Here is a 26,233-nt window from a genome sequence, read left to right as displayed (position 1 = left end):
TTATTCTATCTCTTACAACATTCAATACACAAAATCATCATAAACAGATACTAGCAGCAAGTATAACTTCAAAGTACACACCATCATCGTTAATAATTATTATACTAAATCATCAAATCAATCACCAACTACAGTTATAATTCAACTCAATTCCGTCAATTTTTCACACAAAACAACCATAAACCATTTGCAGTTACTCATTTAATTTTAGTAGCATTCATAAGTTAAAACCTTTACTTTTAAAACAAATTCCCTACCTCAATGTCGTGTTTAGGAGAAATCGGAGGCGAAATTGTCGCAGTAGCAGCTAGGGCAGCAAGAACAGCAACCTCAACCTTCACCCGCATTGAAATTAGTAACTCTAGCGGTGATATGAGCGTCAACTACCACTACAACTCACGACAGCAACTCCAATGATGGTTTCCTGGTTTCTGGCAATGGCGATGGCACGTGACAGCGACGGTGACGACAGTCCGGCAGCAGCAGGAACGGTCTCCTCCTTCCCCTCCTCATCGCGTCTCTTTCCATTCCTTCTGTCTTGTTTGCTCTTCCTCTCCTCTCGCACATGCAACAGATGATGGCGACTGTGGTAACAGCGGCGGTGTTGGAGCCTTCGGTGGTGGTGACGGAGGCACAGCATGGCGGCAGTGATGGATTGGCAACGGTGGAAGCACAATGGCGCAAACAGCTTCTCCTCTCTGTCTCGCATAACAGCTTCAGCAACCAAGGAGACGTCGCGGGACAACAGCGAGCTCAGCAGTGGCGGTGGCGAAGCTCCAGCAGCAACGGAGGAAAGGCGCCGTCGCACTCTTCTCCCTTTCCTTCCCTTCTTCCCCATGGCTCTTTTACTCCCTCGGATCTCTCTCTCTATGTATATGCTTCTTTATGTGTTTTATGTGTGGTGTGTCATGTGTGGGTGTAGGTAAAGGAAAAAGGAGATGACGGTGGGTAAATGAATGGCAAGAAAAGGGTGAGTGTGGCTCACTAAGGAATGAACGAGTGTTGGGAAAAATGGGGTTACGTGTGGGTGAATTGGGTAAAAAGGGTTAGGGTTAGTGAAATTAGGATTTGAATTGGGAATTTTGGGATTAAATATAATATGAGTTGAAAACCAAACTAAATAAATAAAATTAATTTTAAGAATACTACCTATATTTTTTTTACAAATTATTTTTAATTAAATACTCTATTTTAAATTTATAGATAAATAAATAAATTTTTCTTTGTTTATAAAATAAGTTCGAAACTAAATATTCAAAATATGTTATATAAAATTTCTATTATTTCTCAATTACTAGAACTTTAAATTATAATTAAGAAATTACTCAATTTTTATGTAAAAATCTCTGAAAATATAATTTTGATTAAATAGAATAAATCGTAAAATAACTTACTATTTAATTTTTGTAAATCCAGGGTCTTACACCATGCGGGAGATGAGAGCTTGTAGAATGGAGGTAAGACTGGTGATGCTAGAGGTAAGTGAATTTTGAAGTTCTTTTTGTCCTTGCACAATAGAACGAAGCACCTTATCATTGGAGGAAGAAAGAGGGTAGATGATTTGAGGGGCTTGTGGTTAGTTGTTTTGAGGCGCTTGAGCTTGCCTTTGGTAAGGTGTCCGGTAACTTTGGCCTTGGTTCTGTTGTTGGTATGGAGGGTTTTGTTGATACCGGTTCTGCTGATAGTTGTTGTTATTGTTCCATCTTTGATTGCCACCATTGTTTCTGCCTCCTTGATTGTAGTTGTCCCTCCATCCTTAGTTGGAATTATCTCTCCACCCTTGGTTGGAATTATCTCTCCATCCTTGGTTAGAGTTGTCTTGCCAACCTTGATTATAGTTCTCACCTTGATTATAATTACCGCCTTGCTGATAATACTCTTTATTCGGACGGTTGTAGTAGTTATTGGTAGCCGCCAAGGTGTTGTCTTCTTGTTGGAGTTGTGGGCATTCATCAGTGTAATGGGAATAACAAGCGCATATGCCACACACTCTCTGGGGGACCAACTGTTGACAATGTTGTTGCGGAGGAGGCTGAGGTTGTTGTTGTGGAGGAGCCTGAGGTCGTTGTTGATTAAGCTGGAGCTGCTTCAGTATATTGGTCATCTCTTCCAGAGTCTTTGTGAGAGCAGCTATCTCACTACTCGAAGAAACTTCCACAATAGCCTTGGGATGGTTGTTCCTTTGCCTTGCATTTCGGGTGGACTCAGCTAGATCGGTGATCAGTTGCCACGCTTTGGTCGCTGTCTTGTACTTAGTCAGAGAGCCATTACTCGTAGCATCTAATTGGTCTTGTCTTGAGGCTTCATGCCTTGGCAGAAATAGCTAATCAACACCAACTGGTCAATCTTGTGATGGGGACATGAGTCTAGGAGATTCTTGAAGCGTTCCCAATACTCGTAAAGAGTCCCTGATTTGCCTTGGATAATGCAGAAAATTTCTTTCCTCAGTCTATCTGTAACTTCAGCTGGAAAGAACTTGTCTAGGAATTCCCTTCTGAGCAGATCCTAGTTAGTAACAACTGCTTCAGGTTGAGTGTAGAACCACTCCCTTGCCTTTCCTTCAAGAGAAAATGGGATGGCATATAACCAAATGGTATTATGGTAGTCTCATCCGCACCATGCCGCCTAGTAGTTGAGCAAGCTGTCTGAAAATCTCTAAGGTGCTTGATAGGCTCTTGAGCGGGCAAGCCATGAAACTTTAGCAATAGATTGATCAGAGCGGTCTTCAATTCAAAATCCGCAGCTAAATTCGGATGACGCGCTTGATATGGTTGCAGTGTAAAATCCGGAGCTCCTGCTTCCTGGAGAGTAATTATTCTAGGCTCCACCATAGTACCTGCACTTAAATCAATAGAAGATGCGTCAATAGAATTAGCAGGAGACACTACAAGAAAATGGAACATTTGTAACAAAAACTTTGTAACAAATTTAAAATTATTGCAAAAAATTATTTTTTTTGTAACAAAAATTAGTAATTGTTACATAATAATAATAATGTTTTGTAACAACAATACAATTTGTTACAAAATGTTTTGATATTTTGTAACTACCTTATTTTTTTTGTTATAAATCATATTGGCTTTTGTAACGAATCAGTGTTTTGTTGCAAAATTTTAAAATATTTTGTAACAAAAGATGAAGTTGTTGCAAAAGTTTAAAATATTTTGTAACAAAATATCCATTTATTTCAAAAACTCCAATTATTTTGTAACAAAAAATTAATTTGTCACAAAATTCAATATTGTTTGTAATAAATTATTTGTTTGTCACAAAATACAAGAATTTTTGTAACTAAAAAAATTATTTTAAAATGTTAAAATCTTTAAGATAATTTTATTTTATTTTAAAAATTTTATTTTTTAAAATATTATTTGTGTTAATTAATTATTTTTTATAAAAAATTAAAGATTAAATTATTTATTTTTAAAAATGATATATATTATTTTATATTTTTCAAAATTAATATATAATTTTAGTAATAATTAAGTTTTAAATGTTGATTAAAAATTAATTTTTTAAATTAAAAAAATTAATTATTAAACATAAATAAAAATAATTAAAATTTAAAAATAAAAACAAATATAAAAGTAAAAATTTTAATTTTATCCCTCACCTTTATTGTCTTTCATTCTGCTGTTTGTCGTCCTCGTCTATTTAAATAAAATTTTGAAAAACTCCCTTAAAAATAAATTATAGAGCTCTGGTTTTTTTTTTTCTCTCTACTAGTCCTAAACCTACCATAACTCAAATGTAACATTCCAAATTTTTTGATAATTAAATTTATTATATTTATTGAGGATTTTATTTTAAGAAAATTATTTTACTGAAAAAAATTAAATAAAGCTTTATGATACTTTAAATTTAAAAATAATTAGGAGTTATATGTAATTTTTATAATAATTGGAGTTTAAATTAATTGAAATTTTTATATAATTTTTATTGGATATTTGGTATAATTAAAATTATAATTTTAGTAATTGATAAATAATATTCTTAAATATTTTGAATGGAATATGTAAGACCCAAAAATTTTTAAAAATTTTATTATGAGCCAATTTTAAATTTATTTATTTATTAGTGATTTTATTTTCAGAAATTATTTCATTAAAAATAATTAAATCAGGTTTTGATAATTAAAATATAAATTTTACTTAATTTCATTATTATTGAATAATTTTTTATACTTCAATTACAAAATTTACTAGTTATAAAAGAATAAAAATTTTATATGATTTAGTTTAAATAATTAAGATTTTAGAATTTAATATTTTAATTTTATAAGCAAAGCAAATAAATTATATCATCTCTAATTTTAAATTAAAATACTCGATAATTAAGTAATATTTTTAAAATAATTTCAAAAAATTAAATTAAATTTCGAATTAATAAAATATACCCTAATTTGATTAAAAATTAGAATTACCAAATTCTAATTAACCCAATTATCCCCAAATTAAACCCTAACCTCCCCAATACTAACAGCACCGCCATCAACCCCCCAAAACCCCCAGCTATTCACCCATTCTCTGAGAAAGAAAGAAAGAAAAGCAGGAAGATAGAAAGGGAACCGAGAAGAGAGGGAGATTTGAGAAAGCAGGGGGGAATGGAGGAGAAGGAGAGGGAAGAAAGGAAGGAGCTAGCCGGCGCTGCTGGGTCCGCCGCCACCGTCGCGCGCCATTGTCGCCGCCGAGCCAAGCGCCGTCGCGTCACTGCGGCTTTGCCGTCACGGATGAGGAGAGAGACGATAGAGGGAGAGAGAGAGTCCGTGGTGGAGAAAGAGAAAGCGCGCTCGCGAGGGACTTCGAAGCTGCGCTTCGCCGTTGTGCTACGCGAGGTCGCCGTCGTCGCCTTAAGGCTCGCCATCGTCATCCTCGGCGGGAGCCCTTGCTGCCGCTGGTGGAGTCGAGTCTGCTGCCGGTCTGAGCTGAGAAGAAACGCATGGAGAGAGAATAGGGGGCTTCGTGGGAACTCCGTCGCACTGCTCCTGCGGAGCCCCCGCCAAGTCCTGCCACTAATCGGAGCCCTACCCATCGCCGTCAAAGACGCCACCACTGCCACTGCCGTCAATTGGGGTCAGAATCGTTGCTGTTGCGCCTGTTCCCGTTAATAGAGCTGTCATTGCCTTATCTTTCTCCTGTTCCAATTACTCCCAAATTTTGTTGGCAGATCATTCAAATTTTGTTGATACATTGTAATATATGTAGGTTTAGTGGTTGATTGATGCTTTTGTTTTTCTGATTATTAGTGTTTAGGGTTGATTTGTTGCTGTTTTTATTCCATTATGGTGAATTGCAAAAGCAGACGGAACCAGCATCTGCTCCCTTGAGTGGTGGTGGTGGTGGTGGTCTTCTTGTTTCGACCATTAGTTCAGTTGGTCAGCTTCCCAGGTGAGCTCCCTTCGACCCAGTTCTTTCAGACTTTCAGTGTCAATTTCAGTGTATCTTAGGGTTTGAAATTAGAATTTTATGATGGTGGACTGGTGGTTGTTGTTGTTGTTGTAATACTTATTGCTGAACCTGAGCAAATTTTTTTGGTGCTGTTAAACATCATTGAGTTGAATTTTATTGCTGGATAATATCACTGGGTTGAATTTTGTTGCTGGATAACATCACTGGGTTGAATTTAATACTTGAATAGTTGAATTTGTTGTTGTGTTGCCTAAAAAATCACTTAGCTAAATATTTTGTTGCTGTAAATTTTTTTGTTCCTTTGCCAAGTAAAGCTCAAATTTTCTAGACAATTTTTTAGAATTGCATTAATTGACATCATATTGTTATTGATCTTGTCCTAGATATTAATTGCTATTCCGCGTAGTCGCTGTCGAGAAGGAGAACAAAACAGAGAGAGATGCGAAGGAGGATGATGGAGGCCACCACTGCAGGTCTCATTTAATTCGAGTTGAACCGTTTGGTTACATTTACAGAAACTAAAAAGGATGGATCCTATAGATGTTGAGACGGTATGTTTGCCTGTGTTCTTACTGTCCAATGAATCATTTCTTTTGACAGTCCATTTTCATTTGCAGGTCTCATTTACAGAAATTAAAAAAGATGGATCCTATATATGTTGAGACGGTATGTTTTCCTGTGTTCTTACTGTCCAATGAATCATTTCTTTTGACAGTCCATTTCCATTTGCTTCAAACAAATAATTCCTACTCCTTAAATGGAGTTAAGATATTGAAACTTTATTTCTACAAATGGTTTGAAATATTGACTTTGGACAAATATTAGAAATGTGAAGTTATAAATTTATGTGAGAGAAGTACTTACCAAATCATATTCTGTTTAGGTGCTACTGCTGATGAGAAATCTGTCTATCAATTTAAGGAGCCCAGATTTTGAGGATCATGTAAGTATTTGTATCATTGATCTTTATATTGGTATAACTAAATATGTGATGATGAGCAAAATATTTCCTACTTGAGGCTCACCCCACTGTTATATTTCGGCATCTAAGTGCTTGATCTTTATAATGAATCTATTTCCTGAGGATACATAGCTTGAAGTGGTATGCTGATATTCCTCATTTATTTGAAACTGTCTATGTCGTGCCACATTGCTACAAAAGTATCACATACATATTGAAACAAATTTTGTTTCTTAAACCAGTGTGTTTTGATTAGTGGTCTTTTCAGGTGTGGTACTTATTAGAAGTTTCTCCATGAGAAAGGAGCTGTATGAGCATGATGGAGTTTGTAATTTGTAGTTTGTATTTTGGAGATTTATAATTTTTTGTTTTTCTTGTCCTATGTATCTATCTAGTTCATTAGGGTTCTTCAATGTATCTTGTTAGTTTGTACTTTAAAGTTTATATGTTGAAGATTTATAAAACAATCTTAGTTAAATGAAATATATTTGAACTATCTGTGTTATGATATAAATGTTGACTTGTTGAGTAAATTAGTTAATATATTAATTAATTAAAAAAATAATATAATTTGACAAATTATGTGTGTAATTTGTATTAAAAATTATTACAAAATAAATAGTGTTTTGTAACTAAAGAAAAAAATGTTACAAAATCAAGTTATATTTTGTAACAAAATTTTATTATAGGAAAAAATATATTGTCACAAAAAATATTTTGAAGATCAAAATTTGTTATCAATTTTGTAACGACTTTTGTTTTTTTGTATCAGAAAAATTTGTTACAAAATATTACTTTGAATTGTAAAGGTTCTATTTTTTGTTACAAAAATTTTTTGTAACGAGACATACTGCAACGGCTCTTTTTTTTGTTACAAAATCTTTTTGTTTCAAAATTTAGATTTTTTGTAACAACCTTTTTTTGTTACAAATACTGCTTTTTCTTGTAGTGAGAGGAACTAGTTTCTTCTTCAAATGACGCTTCAGATTCAACCTCATATATGTGAATTGGTAGAAACCCCTTCACCACCCTTAGAGGCTAACCAACGCTGAGCTCGCCTAATACGTGAAATAGTCTTTTCAATCTCAGGATCAAATGTGGCTAAGCTCGGATCCGGTAACGAACGCGTCATTCAATGAAAGAAAAAATATAGCTCATGGTAATAAAATATGCTAAGAAAAATAAATAATAATTACTACTAATAAGTAGGAAACACACAAATAAAATAAAAATTGCAATTATGTAAATATAAAAATATTTACACCAACCAATAATTTAGCATATTGTTGCAACTCCCCGGTAACGGCGTCAAAAATTGACGGCGAAAAAATGCCGGTTGAAAATCAGCGTTGCAAGTACAGTTTTCAACCGACGAAAATTTCACTGTCAATTTAAAAAGGGTGTCACAATTTAGAATTATTAACTGGGAGTAGAATTCCCAGATCGTTTCCCAACGAGTTGACATAGCAGTGTAAATTATTGATAAGGAATTTTCTGAAAAATTTTAAGTTTTGAGAACGGAAAAATAAATAACTAAAAATCAAAGCAATGAATAATAGCAATGGATGTTATGTATTTGAATTAAAAGGCCTTGGCTGAGAGAAGATTAATTGGAGTTTCTATCTCCTCGTGCAGTTGCAAAGGAAGGTCAAGTGGGTAACACTAACTCTGGTTCACAAGTCCTAATCCCTTCCTAAGGAAGGATTAGAGTAAGTGAAAAGTGAGTTAGCTAGCAACCCCAAATTACAAATTAACTCTTGAGTATTTCAACTCAAGGGGTTTCAATTAATCAACTCCCAAACCAAATTGAGAGTTTTAAATCATAACATGAATGTCATTTTTTAATAACATGGAATAAGAATAATTAAAAGACATGGTAATCAAAATAAATTAATAAAAGAAAATCTTGAAGCTGATAATTAATTGAAGGAAATCAATGAGAAGAAGAAATTAAATGTAAAAATTGTTCATTGCATTAATAAGTCCCAAAAGTAACAATATCCATATATGACCACGAGCAAACTAAATGGAAAACAAAAGAGTAGAGTAATAGAAAGGCAAACTATAATGAAGAAGACTCCAATCGAAGGTAGACGTAGCTCTCTCCATATCCAATCCAGAAGTGTAAAACTAAAATATAAGAACCCTAAGAGAAGTAGTGTTCCCTCTCTAAAATTCAAAAACTAAAAACTAAAACTAAGTGAATGTCAATGGATGATGAGTCTCCATGCGTACGCGTCGGCCACACATACGCGTTGCTGGTCGTTTGCGCTTGTCACGCGTACGCGTTGGTCACTAATACGCGTCGCTGGAAATGCGCCAATGCGTGCGCACGCGCAAGCCATGCATGTGTGTCGATCCTCGCTGGTCAGCTCCTTTATTTCTTGTGTTTCTTCCACTTTTGCATGCTTCCTTTTCATCCTCTAAGCCATTCCTGCCCTATAAAGCTTGAAAACACTTAGCACACAGATCACGGCATCGAATGGTATAAAGAGGAATTAAAATTTGACAATTTAAAGGTTTAGGAAGCAAGTTTTCAATCATGGAACAAAATTAGGAAGGATTTGTAACACCATGCAATTTGTATGAACAAGTGTGCGAAGAACTAATAAAAACCACTGAATTTAGCACAAGCCAAACCATAAAATAGTGGTTTATCAGTTGCCTATTGCGGTGGCGCAAGATGGGCTCACCTGGCCGACGCTCTCTGTGTCCTCGCTCCCACCTAGTTGGTCGGCGAGTGTCCTCTCTACCCTCCTTCGCACGTCTCCTCCGATCCAGCATGCCCCTTGGAAGAGTAAGGTCGTCCCTCTGCTAACTGGCAGTGGGCTGGACGTCGGGGGGCAACTGCACCAGCTAAGGGTCCCCCAATACCTCCTGCTCAGATAGATGCCTCACATGGCAAGCCCCATGCCACCAATCGTAGTACTCACCGGTCGGCCTAGTATCAAATGTATAGTGCATTGTAATCCTGCGACCAGGCTCGAACCTCTGCCTCCAACCGTCGTACCACTGCTGGAGTCGCTTTGGCCACCAAACATCCTCACCGCGACCAGTGGTGGTTAGATACCTATTGTTAAACACATTAAGTAAATAAAATAGTATCACTATGAGAACAACGAACAACAACCAACGTATAACTTTGACGAAATTAAGCACGTTCATACCTATCAAGATTCACTGGAATCCTTGGCACTGGCTGCTCCCCATTGAACTGCCGTTTCACCCGATTGACGTGGTGAAACTGGACAATGTTGAAGCAGACTAGTGGAACGGCTGACAACCATGTACCCCACTCTTCCTCCTCACAGAACCAGTGTGGACACTGGGCCTGCAGTGTAGGGTCATCGTACACCCTCCATGCAAACTGAATTAAAAAACGTGTAACAAAATAACAAGTATTACAACACAGCAAGTAGAAAGAAATATCAAAATATTTAATTTCATCGCTAACCTCATAGAACCGTAACCGATCTACCGATACCCTATAGTACAAGACCCTGGCTTGGTGTTGATCCCTACTCTGCCGCTGCAATCCAACCAACCTGAAAGTAACAAAGACATATACAGCTCATTAAGTAACAAACCATTCGAATTAACAACAAAGTTTAACATAAAATAAAAAGGTAATGATTGGTTACCTCACAGCTAGCGGGTACTGGTAGATCCTCTATCTGGTGGACACCACTGAAAAAATCTCTAGTAAATCCAACTCATCAGCAGCGGAGTGCAACCGGCGATGTCCGTGACGCCCCGCTGTGTCGCCAAACAGAATGACTGGTAAGTCCAAGCCAACACAGCAGAGCCCCATAATAACGCCCTGCACTCCGCAAAATCCCTAAGAAGTGGTAGCCATCGTACATGCACCAGGTTATTGGACTTGTCTGTCAGTAAATACCCTCCTATCAGTAACATAATGTAGCATCGGGCATACTGTCGGAGGAAGGGTATGGCTGACTCGCCAGGGCAATAGAAGGCGAGGCCTCTGCGGCATGAAAAATAAATTTAACCTATAAATAGATAATAATATATTTTTCTGCTCTACTTAAGAACAAAGTACTACTACTACTTAGGAACATACTACCATGTGTCTACTCTACAGTTGTCTCTAAATTACTTATGTCGGTAAGCAAATCGTAATTAAGTCATACAAATCTTACACAAGCAAATATTGTTCTACATTCATCATACAGTCCAATCCCTAAAGCATCTTACTTGGTGCTTGTCACTACGAGACTACCCTAACAATGTCCACATACTTAGATTAACCAAATATAACGCAACTAACCTCAAAGTCGGCCGACCCAATGTAATGCGATGTCTCGTTTAGTCTGTTGATGTTCCCGTCGTTGCCCGCCTAGCATGCCATCACCTATCGGACTCAAATATGGTAGGAAACGGTTAAAAGATGGGAGAAAGAATTTGACTAGGTCAAAATGGGGTTCAGGAACAGGCTGTAAACGAATAATGCTTATAGGAGCTGTTCGATCTTAAATGAGATAAGGTCCATCTCGTTTACACTATAAACGAGATAGCTACGACGCAGCTGACGTGTCCTATCTCGTTTACACTGTAAACAAGATATAACTGAAAACACAAATCGATAAATATTTTTAAAATTATTAATTTCGATCATTAATGTTTTTATTTTATTTATTTAAATAAAAAAAACCCGTTTACTTGTTAAAAGAATATTAATATTAAAATATTATTTATAAATATATAGACGTAGCAGAATTAAATTATTATCATCATCGTCATCATTGAAAGTGAGGAATAAGAAAATAAGACGTGTGGATTTAATGTGGATGAGTAACAGTTGGGACATGAAAGAACACGTTCAGCTAGACGCTGGGATCCATATTAAAAGGTTGTTAGAGTCAGGTTGTGTCAGATGATCAAAGATCTAATGAAGGATGATTAGTGGCACATATACTTTAGTTTTTGGCCAATGGACTTGGAAGTGTGCTGGTTTTTTCTTTTATATAGGGTGGATTTTTGTACTCATATGTAAAAGAAGATTGGATTGGTCAAATATCTATTATGCCTTTCATTTTTGGTCCACACACTTGTTCACTAATTATTATTTTCTTAAATAAAGAAAGTGCTGCATGCTCACATTTGTTTTCATAAGATATTTTGAAATTATAAATAATAACCTATCATTATCATCGTTAATTTCAAAATTGATGAGAAGATATCATCATCATTATTATTAATATTGTGATATTATCATGGTGAAGGAGAGGAGAAAATGATTATTAAAAAGTTCTGTTGCTATCAATAATTTATTTAAAGTTTTTTATGATTGTTATAATTAGTGTCAAAAGAATATGTTAAACGTAATTATGAAATTTACTAGAATAAAATTTAATCTTTCTTATTAATAATGTTAGCATGTTTTGGATATTATTATTACTATTTTTTACAGAATATGATATATTTTATTGTAGTTATTTTTTATTAAAGGAAAGAATAATTTATTTAATTAGACAACCTCTCAAAGTTTCAAACTTTTAATGTTTCTTGACAGCAATTTGTTTTCTTAGGTATACCACCTTGGACATTCATGAGTCATGACTCATATAACCATTAGGGATAGGGCAACTTCATATTTTGGCCAGTCCAAAAAATTCAGCCTACATAAAAGAAATAACAGTACCTTCCCAAACTCGTTGGCCAAAATCATTAAAAAAACTCATAATCTAACCATTGGATGTCATGAGTTTGAGGGGACTATTGAGAATAGTAAAGATATATAGTTTTCAAGAAAACAAAGTTCAATCCAATTAGTTAGTTAGATGTTGAGGCTTCTGTTTCTGGTCTTGATTTCTTTTCTTGGCTGTTCTGGTTTTTTGGGTAACAAGTGTTGAGGCTTTTCTATTATAAATAGATCCCCTCTCTGGTGTAAAGGAGAACACTTGAATGCAATAATATCACACATTGAATTTATAAATTCTTGTTCAATCCTTCTTAGTGTAGTTTACATTTTCTCTGCATAATTTCCGTTGAAGAGTATTGTTCATACAAGACTCTTCAAAGATACATATTAGCTGAGTTCTTATTATTATAATTACACATTTAACTAGAACACCATGGTATTAAATTATGAATGTCGGCAACTGGAACAAAAAACAAGACGAGAATATGACGATGAAGAAGTTATGGTTGAGAAGGAGTGGCAATGACGCACAAGGGATGTTTTCTTGCAATTGCCAAGCCAGGGACTTCAGTCATGTCGAGATCCTCAGGCTTCATTCCATCGGGGAGTTGCCAATTGAAATGGTAAAGTAAGAGAGCCAAAGGAAGTGTAATGCTGGCCACACCAAAATTCATACCAGGACAGATTCTTCTTCCTCCCCCAAATGGTAAATACTCAAAGTTATTCCCTTTGTAATCCAATGAACTATCTTCAAATCTCTCAGGTATGAAACTCTCAGCATCATGCCAATATTGGGGATCTCTTCCAATTGCCCACACGTTCACCATCACTCTCGTCTTCACTGGTATATCATACCCATGAATGTTGGTTTCTTCAGTGCATTCTCTAGGGATCAACAATGGAGTTGGACAGTGTAACCTTAGTGTCTCCTTCACCACTAGCTTCAAGTAACTTAGTTCTTCAATATCACTTTCTTGAATTGTTTTCTTTCCTTTAAGTGCTTCTCTTAATTCAGCTTGTAACTTTGCCATCACTCTTGGGTTTTTCATCATTTCTGACATGCCCCATTCTAATGTTGCTGCCGAGGTATCCATTCCAGCAGCGAATATGTCCTATAAACAGTTGATTTTCTTTTCTTTAGTTTTTTATTTTGGAAAATGAAAACACGGTGAAATACTAAAAATGAATGAAAGAGAGAAGCAATTCCTAAAATAAATGTTATTTGTACAATAAAATCAGTTACTAAAATCAATCATCAATATATTAGTATTTGTATATAAAAATATATGTGATTTAATTTATTTTAAATATATATTTGTATTTTAACTTTTTAACCTATATTTTATACTAGTAACCGACTTTAGTGATTGATTTTAATATGAATCTCATTAGAGAGCTAATAGAATATTTTTACAATGGACTATTTATTTGGCATAATATGAATTAAAAAAATGAAGAATAAAATACTACTAGTTTTTCAAACACAATACACTATACTATCCAGAATAACCATCTGAATACCAGAGATAATAAACATCTTATATCCTACTGAATCAAACATCTCTAAACCTCTATTATACACATTGTACAGATACTCCATTAATTCCCTATGCTTCCTTTTTTAATATACATATAGCATACTCAATAATAAAATGCTACGAATGCAAAACGTTAATAATTTATACCTTAAAATCAATTATTAATACAAAATATATTTTAAGATATAAAATATATATTAAAATTAAATTAAATAACATATATTTATACACAAATATTTAATAATTAATTTTAATATATACGTAATGTTTTTGCAAAGGATTTAATGATTTATATACATCAAGGCCAGGGCGGTGTCTCATTCATGACAAGCCGATAAACACTAGGTGATAATTAAAAATCTTTTTTTTAAACAAATTTTTGTTTTATATTTAAATTAATATTAATTATTTTTTATTTTTATATTAAAAGGATTGACCTTCTTCTTCTAACATTTCTTATGAACTTCCCGTACTTCAGTTTCTTTCTATAAATTACATATAAATTTCAGGTTAGCACTTTTTAAAATTTTTATTTAGTCTCTTTTAATTTTTACGAAATTAATTTTTAGCCATTTTCTAATTGTGCTCTTAGTTATATATCAAATCGCGGCGTTGTGTATGTCTTTTCATATATATATATTTTTATTTTTTAATATTAAAACCAATTCATAAAAAATGAATAGATAAAAGTTTTTATTTTATATTATAAAAATATAAAATACTACAAATATTGTTTTTCTGGTGAAATACATAACGATAATTAAAAAACATGCTGTCTTAACAATAGTTTTTTGATAATTAAATAGGGATATTAAAAGGAGACTCCAACGTGGAACCCCTATTTTTTTTGGGTCAAGATTGATGAACCTCTATTGTTATTATAGAAAATATTAGAGAACCGATCTTTTATTTTTTATTTTATATTTAAATTAATAAAAATTAACTTTTATTTTTTAACACTAAAAAAATTGACTCTTGAAAATTTTCATTGTTATAACATAGTAACGTACACACACGAAACAAAACAAGTCAACAATAAAGACGGATTCAATCTAGCTAGGACTCAGCCAGGCAGGTGGGGGGCATGCATTAGAGACGCTTGGCCCCAACTTATCCAAAATTTATTATATGTGGGACTTTGAGTTGAAAGCTTCAGAATGAGTGCAATCACATTTTCAATCATTTTCGGTTGAAAACTCCAAAATTATTATTATAGATTAGATTTATCTATTTTGTTGTGCTCTAAGATTACATGTTAAGATTATTAATAATTTTTTTTATTAAAATATAAAAAATTTAAATTTTAATATATTTAATTTATATTTATTAAAAAATTAAAATTTTTTATTCATAATAATTTATCATATATCCTAATTAAAAACATATATTAATTAACCTCGTAAATTATAATAAGGTTTAACTAATTTGTGCTTTAAATACGCATACTAAAATTATAAATTAAAAAAAGTTTTTTAAATTTGTATTTTTCACACGATAACCTGTTGTTTTGTGTCATGTCATATGATTCAAAAAATGACAAAAAAAAAAAAGATAAAAATGGTAATGAATATGTGTGTGTATACATGCGCCGGCAAACAAATAATCACTGAAAGAAAACTTTTAATAGACAACTTTTTGAATAGTCATTTCTATGGATAAATACTTAGTCGAGATCATCATATTCATCACCAGTGATAATATATATTAATTGTGTGTGTGTGTGTGTATTGGAAAAGTATGAGTTTTCCTTAAATTACTTTGGTTATGTGGGTGGCAACAATAAAAACCTGAGAAAGAGGAATTTTGATAGACAAAACAATGAAAATAAAATGAGCAGATCACAGAAAAAAAGGTTACTAACCCCAATGACAGCTTTGACGTTTGTGATTGTTAGGTTGGTCTGGAGACTCCCACTTTGCTGAACTCTCAACAGAACATCAACAAGGTCTTCCTCTTCAACGTCGGTCCTACCTTCTGTTTGCTTCTTTTGATGCTCCTTTATGATGTCCTCCATGAATCTATCAAGTCTCTCGTGCAGATTCTCCACCTTTGACTTCAATCCACTCAAATAAAACAGAGGTTTGATTGAAGGAAACAAATCCCCCCAGTGAAACCCTCCCAAGATTTGCATTGCTTCTTTGATGAGAAGGATAAACTCACTATGGTCCATGTTGGAGTTACCAAAGGCAGCCCTGTAGACAGTTACACTTATCAAGTGGAAAATCATGTCAGACAGATTGATCCGTGAACCCGCAGATTCACGGATCTTCTGGATGGTTCTTTCCATCTCTGCTTCTCTTATAAAAGCCAGAGACTGAACCTTTTTCTTACTCAAAAGTTCCAGAGTACATATCTTGCGCATGTCTCTCCAGTAATCGCCGGAGGGAGAGAATACAATATCTGCAGGGCCATATACTAGAGTTGGAACAGCAGCAAGAAGAGGCCTCTTTTGAAAAGATCCATCGTAGGTTTTGAGTACCTCCTTCGCTAGCTTAGCAGAAGATATAACTACTGTGGAGTTTTCACCCAGTTTGAGGTGCATGAAGGGTCCATATTTTTTTGCTAGTTCTCTGAGAGAACGGTGTGGCAGTGGTCCCGCTTGTGCAACTTGATGGAAGTTACCAATGAGGGGTAATTTCCATGGACCAGGTGGTAATTTATGAGTGGGCTTCGTTTTTGACTTGTAATATTTCACAACAAAAGAAAACAGTATCAACAGAAAAAACGTAGGAACAAGCAAGGTGGAGGATTCAGCTTCCATGTTACCAAGAACAAATTATTGTTAGTTTAATCTCAAGAATTTTCTTGGATCTGAGGTTGTTTGTTATAATGATTGTATGGATATTTGATCTTATTATAGAATCTTGAAACTCGTAGACATGTTAATTACATATGTTGAGTTGATCAACTCCTCGTATGTAGTAGCATAGGAAAAATTCTTAAATTATTGGACTACTCTTTCGTCAACAATTTTTATTACAAAAACAATTATTGTGTTAGTATATACTTAAAGTCCTAACCCAGTTATTACTGTAAAATATATATTAAAATATATAAAAATATTCTATATGCATCAAAATTAATTATCTATATTTATAGATAAATATATATTTTAACTTATATTTAATATATATTTTATATTAATATATATTTTATATTAATGATTAATTTTAGTATATATCTAGTATTATTTTATATATTAAAAAAAATTAAACTGTAAATATATTTATACATAAAAATACGATTTTTTATTTATTATTTTATTTTTAGTGTATATATAATATTTTTATTAAAAATATAATAAATTAACTTTTAGTTAATATTAGGCAATTTTTTATTATAAAATTATTTTACAAAAATTTAAGATTTAAGATAATAATTTTAAATTTAAAATTTATAAAATTTTAATAAAAAATTAGGGTTCTCCAACGAACCACGCTATAGGATTAATAATTTTGAGAACCTATAGTTGACAAAAATAAAGAATTTTAAAAATCAACTATCCAAGCATATCACATGTCGCTTTTTTTCTAAGGAGGAAGAATGAAAATGATATAATTTATTGATAATACAAAAAATTATTCACAAAAAGGTGTGCAGGAAATCATTTACTTTATCAGGTTTAGAATTTAACATTTATATTTTTTATATTTTTTATTAATATAAAATAATTTTTATATTCTCCTGTATTTTTCTTAAAAAATAAATGATTTTATTAAATAAATTCATTTTAAGTTGAATTATATATAATAAAATATGGAAATAACATAAAAAAATACAAAAATTTTAGTTAAAAAACACATAAATTATTTTAATCCATATAGATTTTTTAGTTAATAATATAAATGAATAATATAAAAAAGTTTTATTTAATACCATAAAAACATAAGTTAAATAACACAGAAATTATTAGTGTTTATCGCCATACAATTTATATATTTATTGTAAAAAAAACATTATGTAACTATTTCCTATGTTTCTCTTAAAACATTTGTGTATTTACTTTAAAAAACTTTCTATATTTATCTTTAAAATATTTCTATATTTTTTATGTTTTTTTTTAATTTTATGTATTGCATCACAAAATTTATCTGTTTGCTTCTTATATTTTTTATTTCTTTTGTGTTTATTTTAAAAAATTAATGTGTTTATCGTAAAAAAATTCATTTATTTATCGTAAAAAAGTTATGTGTTTATCATTTCAAAATTTTTCTGTTTGCTCTTTATATTATTTTTATTCAAAATATTATGTGATAATAATTGTAGAAAATATCTATATCTGTTTCCTATGTTTCTCTTAAAAAACTTGTATATTATTTACCTTCAAAAAATTAGTTTACTGTCGTTAAATTTTTGTATTTATTGTCAAAAGATTTTTATGTTTTCTTCCAATATTTCTCTTAAAAAACAATTATGTTTTTTCAAAATATTTATATTTTATTATAAAATTTATATATTTATCATTATTACATTTTTATAATTATTTTTTTCTTCAAAAATTGTGTATTTACTTTAAATGAAAATTGTACTTATCATCACAAAATTTATGTATTTAACATTAAAAGCTTTTGTTTTTTGACTTTTTATGCATTTCTTTTTTTTTTTCTATTTTTTGTTTGTCATGCTACAAGAAAATAAGCTTTCTGCCACGCTTTAAAAGCGTGCCGAAAAGTGCAAAAAAGCGTGCCGATAGTTTTTCGCCACGCTTTTTGAGATATCGGCACGCTTTTGAAAGGGTCACATCTGCGAGCGTGCCGATAGCTCTATCGCCACGCTTTTGTGGATCTATCGGCACGCTTTTTCTGTTGGCACGTTTTCATGTCTCGCCATGCTTAAAAAGCGTGGCCATATCTATTAACCTATAGCTACGCTTTAAAAGCATACCAAAAAGTGTACATATTGCCACGCTTTTGAAGTGTGCCGATTAGGTTGATTTGCGGTACGCTTTCACATACAATCACACTTCAAAAGCGTGGCCTTTTCCTTTGTCAAATTAAAAAAAAAAAGAGAAAATTAGAAGGTATAAAAAATTGATTTTTTATTGATTTACATGAATTATTTACATGCTAAAATTGTAATTAAAAAATTACAATACTTTAACAAAACTAATAATTGAATTAGGACAAAATAAGTTCATCATTAGAACTTAGGAGATCATTAGAACTATCAAAATTATCATTAGAACTTATCACCAGTCTTGCTCTTTGATGCAGTCTCTCGTAGGTATGCTACCATTTTATTGGCACCTTCAGATTCACATTCCTACATGAAGGAGATGGATTTATAAAATAAACCATTACACTTAACCATGCTCATTTTACTAAGAAAATCAAGAGATAAAACTGAAATGCCAAGATCATGTTACAAATGAAACTTCAATTGCAGCCATGATGACACCTACCTCATAATCATATCTAGAAAAAAATTTCTTCCATAAGTTGCCCAGTGTTCCTTCACAACATCAACCACGGAGATCAGTTTCTCCCCTGCCTTCTTGTCTTTGTTGTGGTGCGCAATAATAGAAAGCCAAGCTAAAACAGCCCTGTAAACACAAGATACATGGCTGATGTATGTTGCTGGTTATTATGCTCACAATTTATGAAAGTCTCAGTCTTGAAATTGATTACATCTTTTATATGTTTTGCCCCTTTATCAAAACAAGGAAGATGCAACGAACAGAGAGCGAATAGAGTCAAAATGAAAAGAACTTACTGTTGCTTTCGAATAAACGAGTTCCACATATGCATGAATTTCTTCTCAGCGTTGGTCACATTGTCAAAATTACCAAGCCTCTGCAAGGTATCAAAATGTTTCAATGAATCTTCAAAACGTATAGTATGAAGAAATACTAAAAGGTACAATAGATTTCATATTCCCATCCCAAAGGCTCAAACTAAACCTATACAATGATCCCCTGCTCTTTCAAAACACATTGTCGCCAAGCAGAGTTATTAATTAAAACGACTTATCACAAGCAGAGTTTCTTGGGGCAAGAACAAATCTAAACACAAAGTTTAATTCATTTAACAAGTTTCAATCCTCTTTCATAAAAACATACAACAACTCGGATCTTAAACCACACACATAGCAAAGGAACAATTAACTCAAACCATCAATATCAATCAACAAAATTAAACAAATCAAAATCCTAACCGTGAATGCTTAAAGTATGAAAAGATTAACCTACTGCTAGTTAATGTAGAAAAACTAGAATAACAGAACAGGCAAAGCAGTAGCAGTTCAGCATCACATAGCAGCAGCTGAGCACTACCACAGCTGTAGCAGAACAGAACCAAATGTCAAGAAGTTTAGGAAAAAAAACCCTAAACCAAATATCAGATTAGAACAAAAAATATAAATTTAGAAAAATCAGGAAAAAATGAAGAACCAAGAAAATCAAAACAAAAAATCAATTTCAAAAACAAATAATCAGATCAAGAAAAATTTTGAACAGATAATTTACCACTGTGCTGCGAACGCTGAACGCGGCTGACGGAGGTGCGACGAGTGAAGGAGATGGAGACGGCGGCGCGACGACTTCAGAGAGGGTGACGACAACGCGGCGGGTGCTGAACCATGGAGGGAGGAGTGACGATTGAGGGTTTGCGAGAGAGAGTGAGCGTCGACGGAGGGTTTGCGATAGAGAGTGAGCGCCGAGGGAGGCCTTACCAGAGTGAGTCACCGCCGAAGGAGGGATAGGTGTTTACAGGAGAGACGGAAGGAGCACCGACGCAGGGAACACCGGCAGAGATGGCACCTACGTAGGGGTTGCTAGAGAGGGTTGGAACGAGGTTGACCAACGAATGTTATTGGGGGAGAGAGTGAGAGCACCGGCGATGAGCTCTATGTTAGGTGAAGAGCGCCGCCGCCGTTAGGGTGATGAGCTCTGTGTTAGGGTTGTCGCTTTTAAGGCATTGTTTCAAAGAAGAGGAGGGTGTGTTTCCAAGAACGGAAGAAGTGTTGTTAGGGGGTTGTTGTGTAAACTGTTTGTTTTCGAATTAAGAGGGGTGGATTTTTTTTTTTTTTGTGGAATTTTGTGGCCACACTTATAAAGCGTGCCGAAAGATTTAGAGGAAACGGCCACGCTTTAAAAATGTAACGATAATGAAACTATTTTGCCACGCTTCAAAAGCGTGCTAATTTTTCTCTATGGCCACGCTTTTTAAGCGTGGCGATAAAAAAGCGTGGCCAAATTTCAAATAAGTGGCTACCTTCATAAAAGCGTGCCAATTTCTCTCTATGGCCACGCTTTTCAAGCGTGGCAAAAAAAAGCGTGGCCAAATCACAAATCAGTGGCCACCCTCCCAAAAGCGTGCCCATAGACCACTTTTGGGTACGCTTTAAAAGCGTAGCAAGAAAAAAGGGTGCCGACAGGCCTTTTTTCTTGTAGTGCGAATCACTTTTTTCAAAAACTTAAAATGATAGGAGAAGTAATAAATTAAATAGTTATACCCCTACATTTCTTCTTTATTAGTCTTCTTATTTTTTCTTAACAAATTTAAATAAAAATAAAAAAGAAAACACATAAGACAGAAGAGGAGAAGACATACAATCCAGTAAAAAAAAAAAAAAGGAAAAGGCGCAGAAGAACAGTAGAATAAGAAATTGGAGATGGAGAAGATGTAGGATTTACTAGAAGTTGAACGCGTGAGTAAGAAAATTAAAAAGAAAAACACGTTTAATTTAGAAATACATTTGACTAGATTTCATTACAAAATTAATTTGGTCACCCAATATTTTTTATATAGTAATTGCTTTTAACTTTATAAAATACTCCTATTTTGTGACAAAACAATAAAATCATGTCTATGTTTAATTTTCTGTTCATTTTTATTTTAAAGTTGCTAAAAAGAATTTATAAATAAAATAACAATTTCGTTACGTTACCAACAACGTTTCTGTCAACATCTGCCAACTCTTATTTATAAATGTGTTTAATGGAAGTGTCTTTGTGGATGTGTCTAATAAAAATATCTTTTTTATAATTATGTTTAATAGAAGTGTCTTTATAGATATATTTTTTAAATGTGTCTCTTTATATATGTGTTTAAAATATAATAATTAATTATTATTGAGAATAAATTAGCAGATAATATATTAATACTCTATACTTTTTCATGAAATAAAAACTAGTCAACCTCTCAGCGTATCAACTTGCATTGTTTGATATATTGACAGATCATCATAAATAAATATCTAACAATCTTTTGGTCAACATGTAATTAATTCAGAAATATCGTATTTCTCAAGCCAGGACAAACTGATTATCGCATCATCAAAACACAAATTATTGTATCTTATTTAATACAATCAAATTGACCCGGTGCTTCTACCACTTGCCTGAACATTATCTGATCCTTTGTTTAATAAACATTCAAATGTGGTAATTTGCTATTAATTGTTTCAATTCTCTACTATCAACGCAATAATGAATAAATAAATATAAAGTCAAGGCTATGGTGTAATGGTGGAAAACTTCAAGTTTTGAACATGCATTTATATATATACAACTTGATAACTTGATTTTGAGCTGTTGATTAAGTTACCCAAATTCACTTGCTAGTTCTGCATGCTCTAAGTTCCGAGATGGAATAATCTTATATTCTAGAGAGAGACTTGTATCCTGTAGGGGGAATATAATCATTTAAAAAAGAAACAGAGCATTCACTCTAATTAAATGATATAGTCAAAAGTTGACATATGCTTATAAAATTGGTAATATGCTTCCATCAGCTGGGTTTGAACTTTGAACTTTGAATCGATCAGATAAACGCCGTAAGAAAAACCACGTACGTACACAGTTACGTAGAATTCTGGAAACCCAACTTTTCGAAAAAACCGGCAGCCATGGAGCAGAAGAGGTAGGAAAGGAGATTGGCAGGTGAAGATTCCGGCACAGCTTTTGGAAATAAGCTGACCGTCCAATGCAATGCGTCATCCATTTGAACATTTTATTGTATTTTTTTGATATAAAATAACCTTTGATCTTTGTTAATGTATCAAAAAAAAAAAAAAATAGTATAAGACAGATAAATTATGAGAAAAATAAATTTATTTAAAATTATAATATGTTAGGTATATATTAGAGATATAATTATTTATGTTATTAATTTTAAATTTTTTTAAAAAATAATACTATGATATTAAAATTTTATATTTGGGTTAGAGTTCTGATCATTGATGAAGTTAAAAAAAATATTCTAAGATAAATAAAAAACAAAAAAATTATACAAAAAATTAAATAAACTTCAAAAAAATTTTACGTAAAAAAATTATTAGAGATATAATTATATATATCTTTTTATTAGTTTAAATTTTTTAAAAAAATAATATTATAACCGTCTATATATATCACAATTAATTATCAAAATTAATTAACAACGGTAGAATATATATATATATAATACATATTAAAATAAGTTAAACTATAAATATATTTATACAAAAATATATAATAGTTAATTTTTTATGTAATAATAATTTTGTTCAAAATTTGCATAAATCTACTTTGAAAAAAAAAGTTGAGATCAGACATGTTAAAAATATAATTATTCATATATATATTCTTATTAATTTATACTTTTGAAACAAATCATGATATTTTTATTTTAGGTAAATATTTTCATGATGTCATCCCTTCATATGAAGATGACATTATAAACGGTTAGACTTTGATTAGTAAATAATTTATATGTTACTAAATTATCTGTTAAAATTTGATTAGTATCAAATTAATTTTTTAGTTAGTTAATGTGTTAGACTTTTATCTGTAAAGTATTTAATTTATAAATAGTTTAAGTCTTAGTAATTTATTTATTAAATTTTGATTAGTAATAGTTTAATTTTTTTATTAATTTAGGTATTAGTAATTTACCTGTTAAAATTTGATTAATACTAAATTAATTTTTTAGTTAATTAATGTGTTAGACTTTTATCTGTGAAGTATGTAATTTATAAATAATTTAGATCTTAATAATTTATCTGTTAGTGTTTTATCTTTGAATTACTTATTTTATAAATAATTTATGTGTTAGTGATTTATCTGTTAAAATTTGATTATTACTGAATTAATTTTTTAGTTAATTTATGTGTTAGACTTTTATCTATAAAATATTTAATTTATAAATAGTTTAGGTCTTAGTGATCTATCTGTTAAAATTTGATTAGTACGAATTTAATTTTTTCATAATTCATGTGGTACTTTTTTATCTGTGAATTATTTAATTTACAAATAATTTAGGTGTTAGTCTTTTTTCTGTTAAAATTTGATAAGTACCAAATTAATTTTTTGCATGATGCAGCCGACTAGGTGTATTTATAGTGTTAGGATTTATGAGGTAATAGAATATGCCTCTACATGGCCAGATTATACCTTATTTGGAAACTGTAAGTTTGTATCACTTGGCGAGGATGAATAATCATTGATTTTGAGTGGATGAGTCTTTGGTGAGGACACTTATTAAGAAGTGGCGTCCTGAAATGCACACGTTCCACATGCTATTCAGAGAGTGCAGCATCACACTGCAAGACGTGGCTTATCAGTTGAGATTGTCCGTTGATGGGGAGACTGTTAGTGGGTGCCACACTGACTTTTGAGCCGCACATTTTTTTACGGGAGACCAACACGAGAGTGGTTTCAAAAGTTATTCGACGAGCTACTGCCACCGAATAGGGTCAAGCAGATGATGATCCACTTCACATGGTTCTACGAGAGGTTTGGATGCTCCCTGCCGATGCGAGTGAGGAGACAGTGCATAGGTACGCTCGTGCTTACGTCATGATGTTACTATCGACTCAGCTATTTGATGACAAGAATGGAAAGTGCGCGGGTTCAACTTCGTGGCTGCTGGTTGTGGTGAGGCTTGACGAGTTGGGCATGTATAGCTGGGTCTCAGCTGCACTGATCTGGTTATATAGATGTATGCGTTGGGTCGCAAACAGAAATGTGGTTTACTATGCCAGACCACTTCAGCTACTACAGTCCTAAATTTTCTGGCGGTTCCTGACGCTAAAGCTGAGTGGTTTTGACACATTTGGATTTCCGCTAGCATCCAAGTATCATTTAATATTTTGTGCATTATACATGCTTATGTTAATGTATTATCCTTTTTTATGCACAACTAACAACATTGTAGGTGGGCAACATATCTACTGATCTCCAACGTCAGAGAGAAAAGAGTGGTTCAGATGCGTCTTGCTTTGGACAGATTGTGTGATCGACACGTAATTTGTTTAGATCTGGCTAATGTAGCATACACAATTGATATTATATATCTTTTATTGTGTTTTCTAAGTCCTAACATGTCCTTTATAGTTTTTGTAGGAGCCTTATTCTGCTGCTGAGGTGATAGCTGTTGTTCATCTAGAGATACTGACCGAGGAGCATTGTGGGTTATGACGGGTAGTCACGAGCTTGATATATTTTGTTGTGATTGAGTAGCACCAAGTTGACAGAGTTGTGTCGCAGCTCGACGGCATACAGCATCTCCTTCAGCTAGCTCTTAATATAGTTTGGCTCCATGCGAAGGATGGTAGAGGTGGAGATTGATGGTTCTCCACTTATTATCAGACGTGGCATTTGCATTGGAATAACAGAGTTGATTTCATCCTGATGATCGAGAGAGTTGCTGATCCAGGTCCATCTGCGGAGTACCTTGACTGGTGGCATCAGGTGGCCCACAAGATTCTCTTCCTGGATGCCACATTTGATGACCCTAGGCCGACAGATATCTCAGAGGAAGCTCGTCGTAGAGGGGCATCTCAGGCACCTGCCAGGGTGCAAGTACCGGATGTGCCTGATAACAGGCATGTTGAAGGGCGGCAACATGTTAGTACACATGCCACCATCCAGAGTGGCATTGGCTAGACGATATGATGCATGAGGATGATGGCAGTGATCACGGGAGAGGAAATGGCGATCATCGTGTTTGTCGAGGTAGACCGAGCAGTCAAGGTGGCAGAGATGGAGATGGATCGGTTGCCCAGGTGAGAGTTCCGCTGGTGCGGACGAGGGAGGTCATGATGAAAGTGGGGGTGTTGGAGATGTTGAGACTGGGCTCGGCGGCGGCAATTTCACCGTTTGTTCCAACTCTCAGGTATTCGAGGATGTCGGCACCCAAATGTTCACTGATTTTACTACCACTACCATAGGTATGGACATTGAGGATCAGATTGGCGATTCATAGTTTTATATGGACATAGCGGCCATTCTGATGGATGATGATGGTCAGCATTACACGCCACAGATGCCGAAGGCATAGCCACCGTTTTCTGAGTTTCAGCCACAGCTTCCGGAGGTCCAGCCTAGTTTTTCAAGTTCCAGCCATAGCTTCCGGAGGTCTAGCCATAACTACATGAGGTCCAGCCACAGCAGCAGGAGGTCCAGCCATAGTTTGCAGTGGATCTTAACAAGCCTACAGGTAGTCTTATGACACATGGTTCACCAGAGGGACTCTCTTATTAGCATTTGGTGTGGCACCACTATTTCTAGCAGGAGCAGAAGATGTCCAGAGAGCCACTAAGGTTAGGCATCCAATTAGATGTGGCACATGGTCTCACTTGCTTGGTGGTTTTGACGTTGATGACCATGATAGTGCCAATGGAGATTAGCACGATTTAGTGGGTTAGGGTAGTACTTTTGCTTATGTTATCATCTTAATTATTT

At 33.4% G+C, this 26,233-nt stretch overlaps 1 protein-coding gene and 1 long non-coding RNA gene across 4 annotated transcripts; one reads left to right on the top strand and one right to left on the bottom strand.

The window, feature by feature from the left end:
• The first annotated feature begins 5,127 nt into the window (after positions 1-5,127).
• Positions 5,128-6,857, top strand: LOC130979874 (uncharacterized). 3 transcript variants are annotated; one of them, XR_009086770.1, is made up of 5 exons: positions 5,128-5,387; positions 5,792-5,881; positions 6,026-6,074; positions 6,292-6,351; positions 6,626-6,857. It is a non-coding gene; the product is annotated as an uncharacterized LOC130979874 (long non-coding RNA). The 3 variants fall into 3 exon arrangements; XR_009086768.1 differs by having other exon boundaries at positions 6,638-6,855; XR_009086769.1 differs by having other exon boundaries at positions 6,292-6,857.
• Positions 6,858-12,290: 5,433 nt separating this feature from the next.
• On the bottom strand, positions 12,291-16,414 carry LOC130979654 (cytochrome P450 71D8-like). The gene is made up of 2 exons (XM_057903142.1): positions 15,431-16,414; positions 12,291-13,143 (listed from the first exon to the last, which is right to left on the bottom strand). The coding sequence occupies exons 1-2, from the start codon at positions 16,328-16,330 to the stop codon at positions 12,532-12,534; spliced, it is 1,512 nt and encodes a 503-aa protein (XP_057759125.1). The 5' UTR covers positions 16,331-16,414; the 3' UTR covers positions 12,291-12,531.
• Positions 16,415-26,233: the final 9,819 nt, after the last annotated feature.

This window comes from Arachis stenosperma, chromosome 5 (genome assembly GCF_014773155.1).
Source record: "Arachis stenosperma cultivar V10309 chromosome 5, arast.V10309.gnm1.PFL2, whole genome shotgun sequence".
In the NCBI taxonomy this organism is placed as follows: domain Eukaryota; kingdom Viridiplantae; phylum Streptophyta; class Magnoliopsida; order Fabales; family Fabaceae; genus Arachis; species Arachis stenosperma.
The sequence above is the reverse complement of the archived record's forward strand: the minus strand, read 5'-3'. Positions and strand labels throughout refer to the sequence as shown.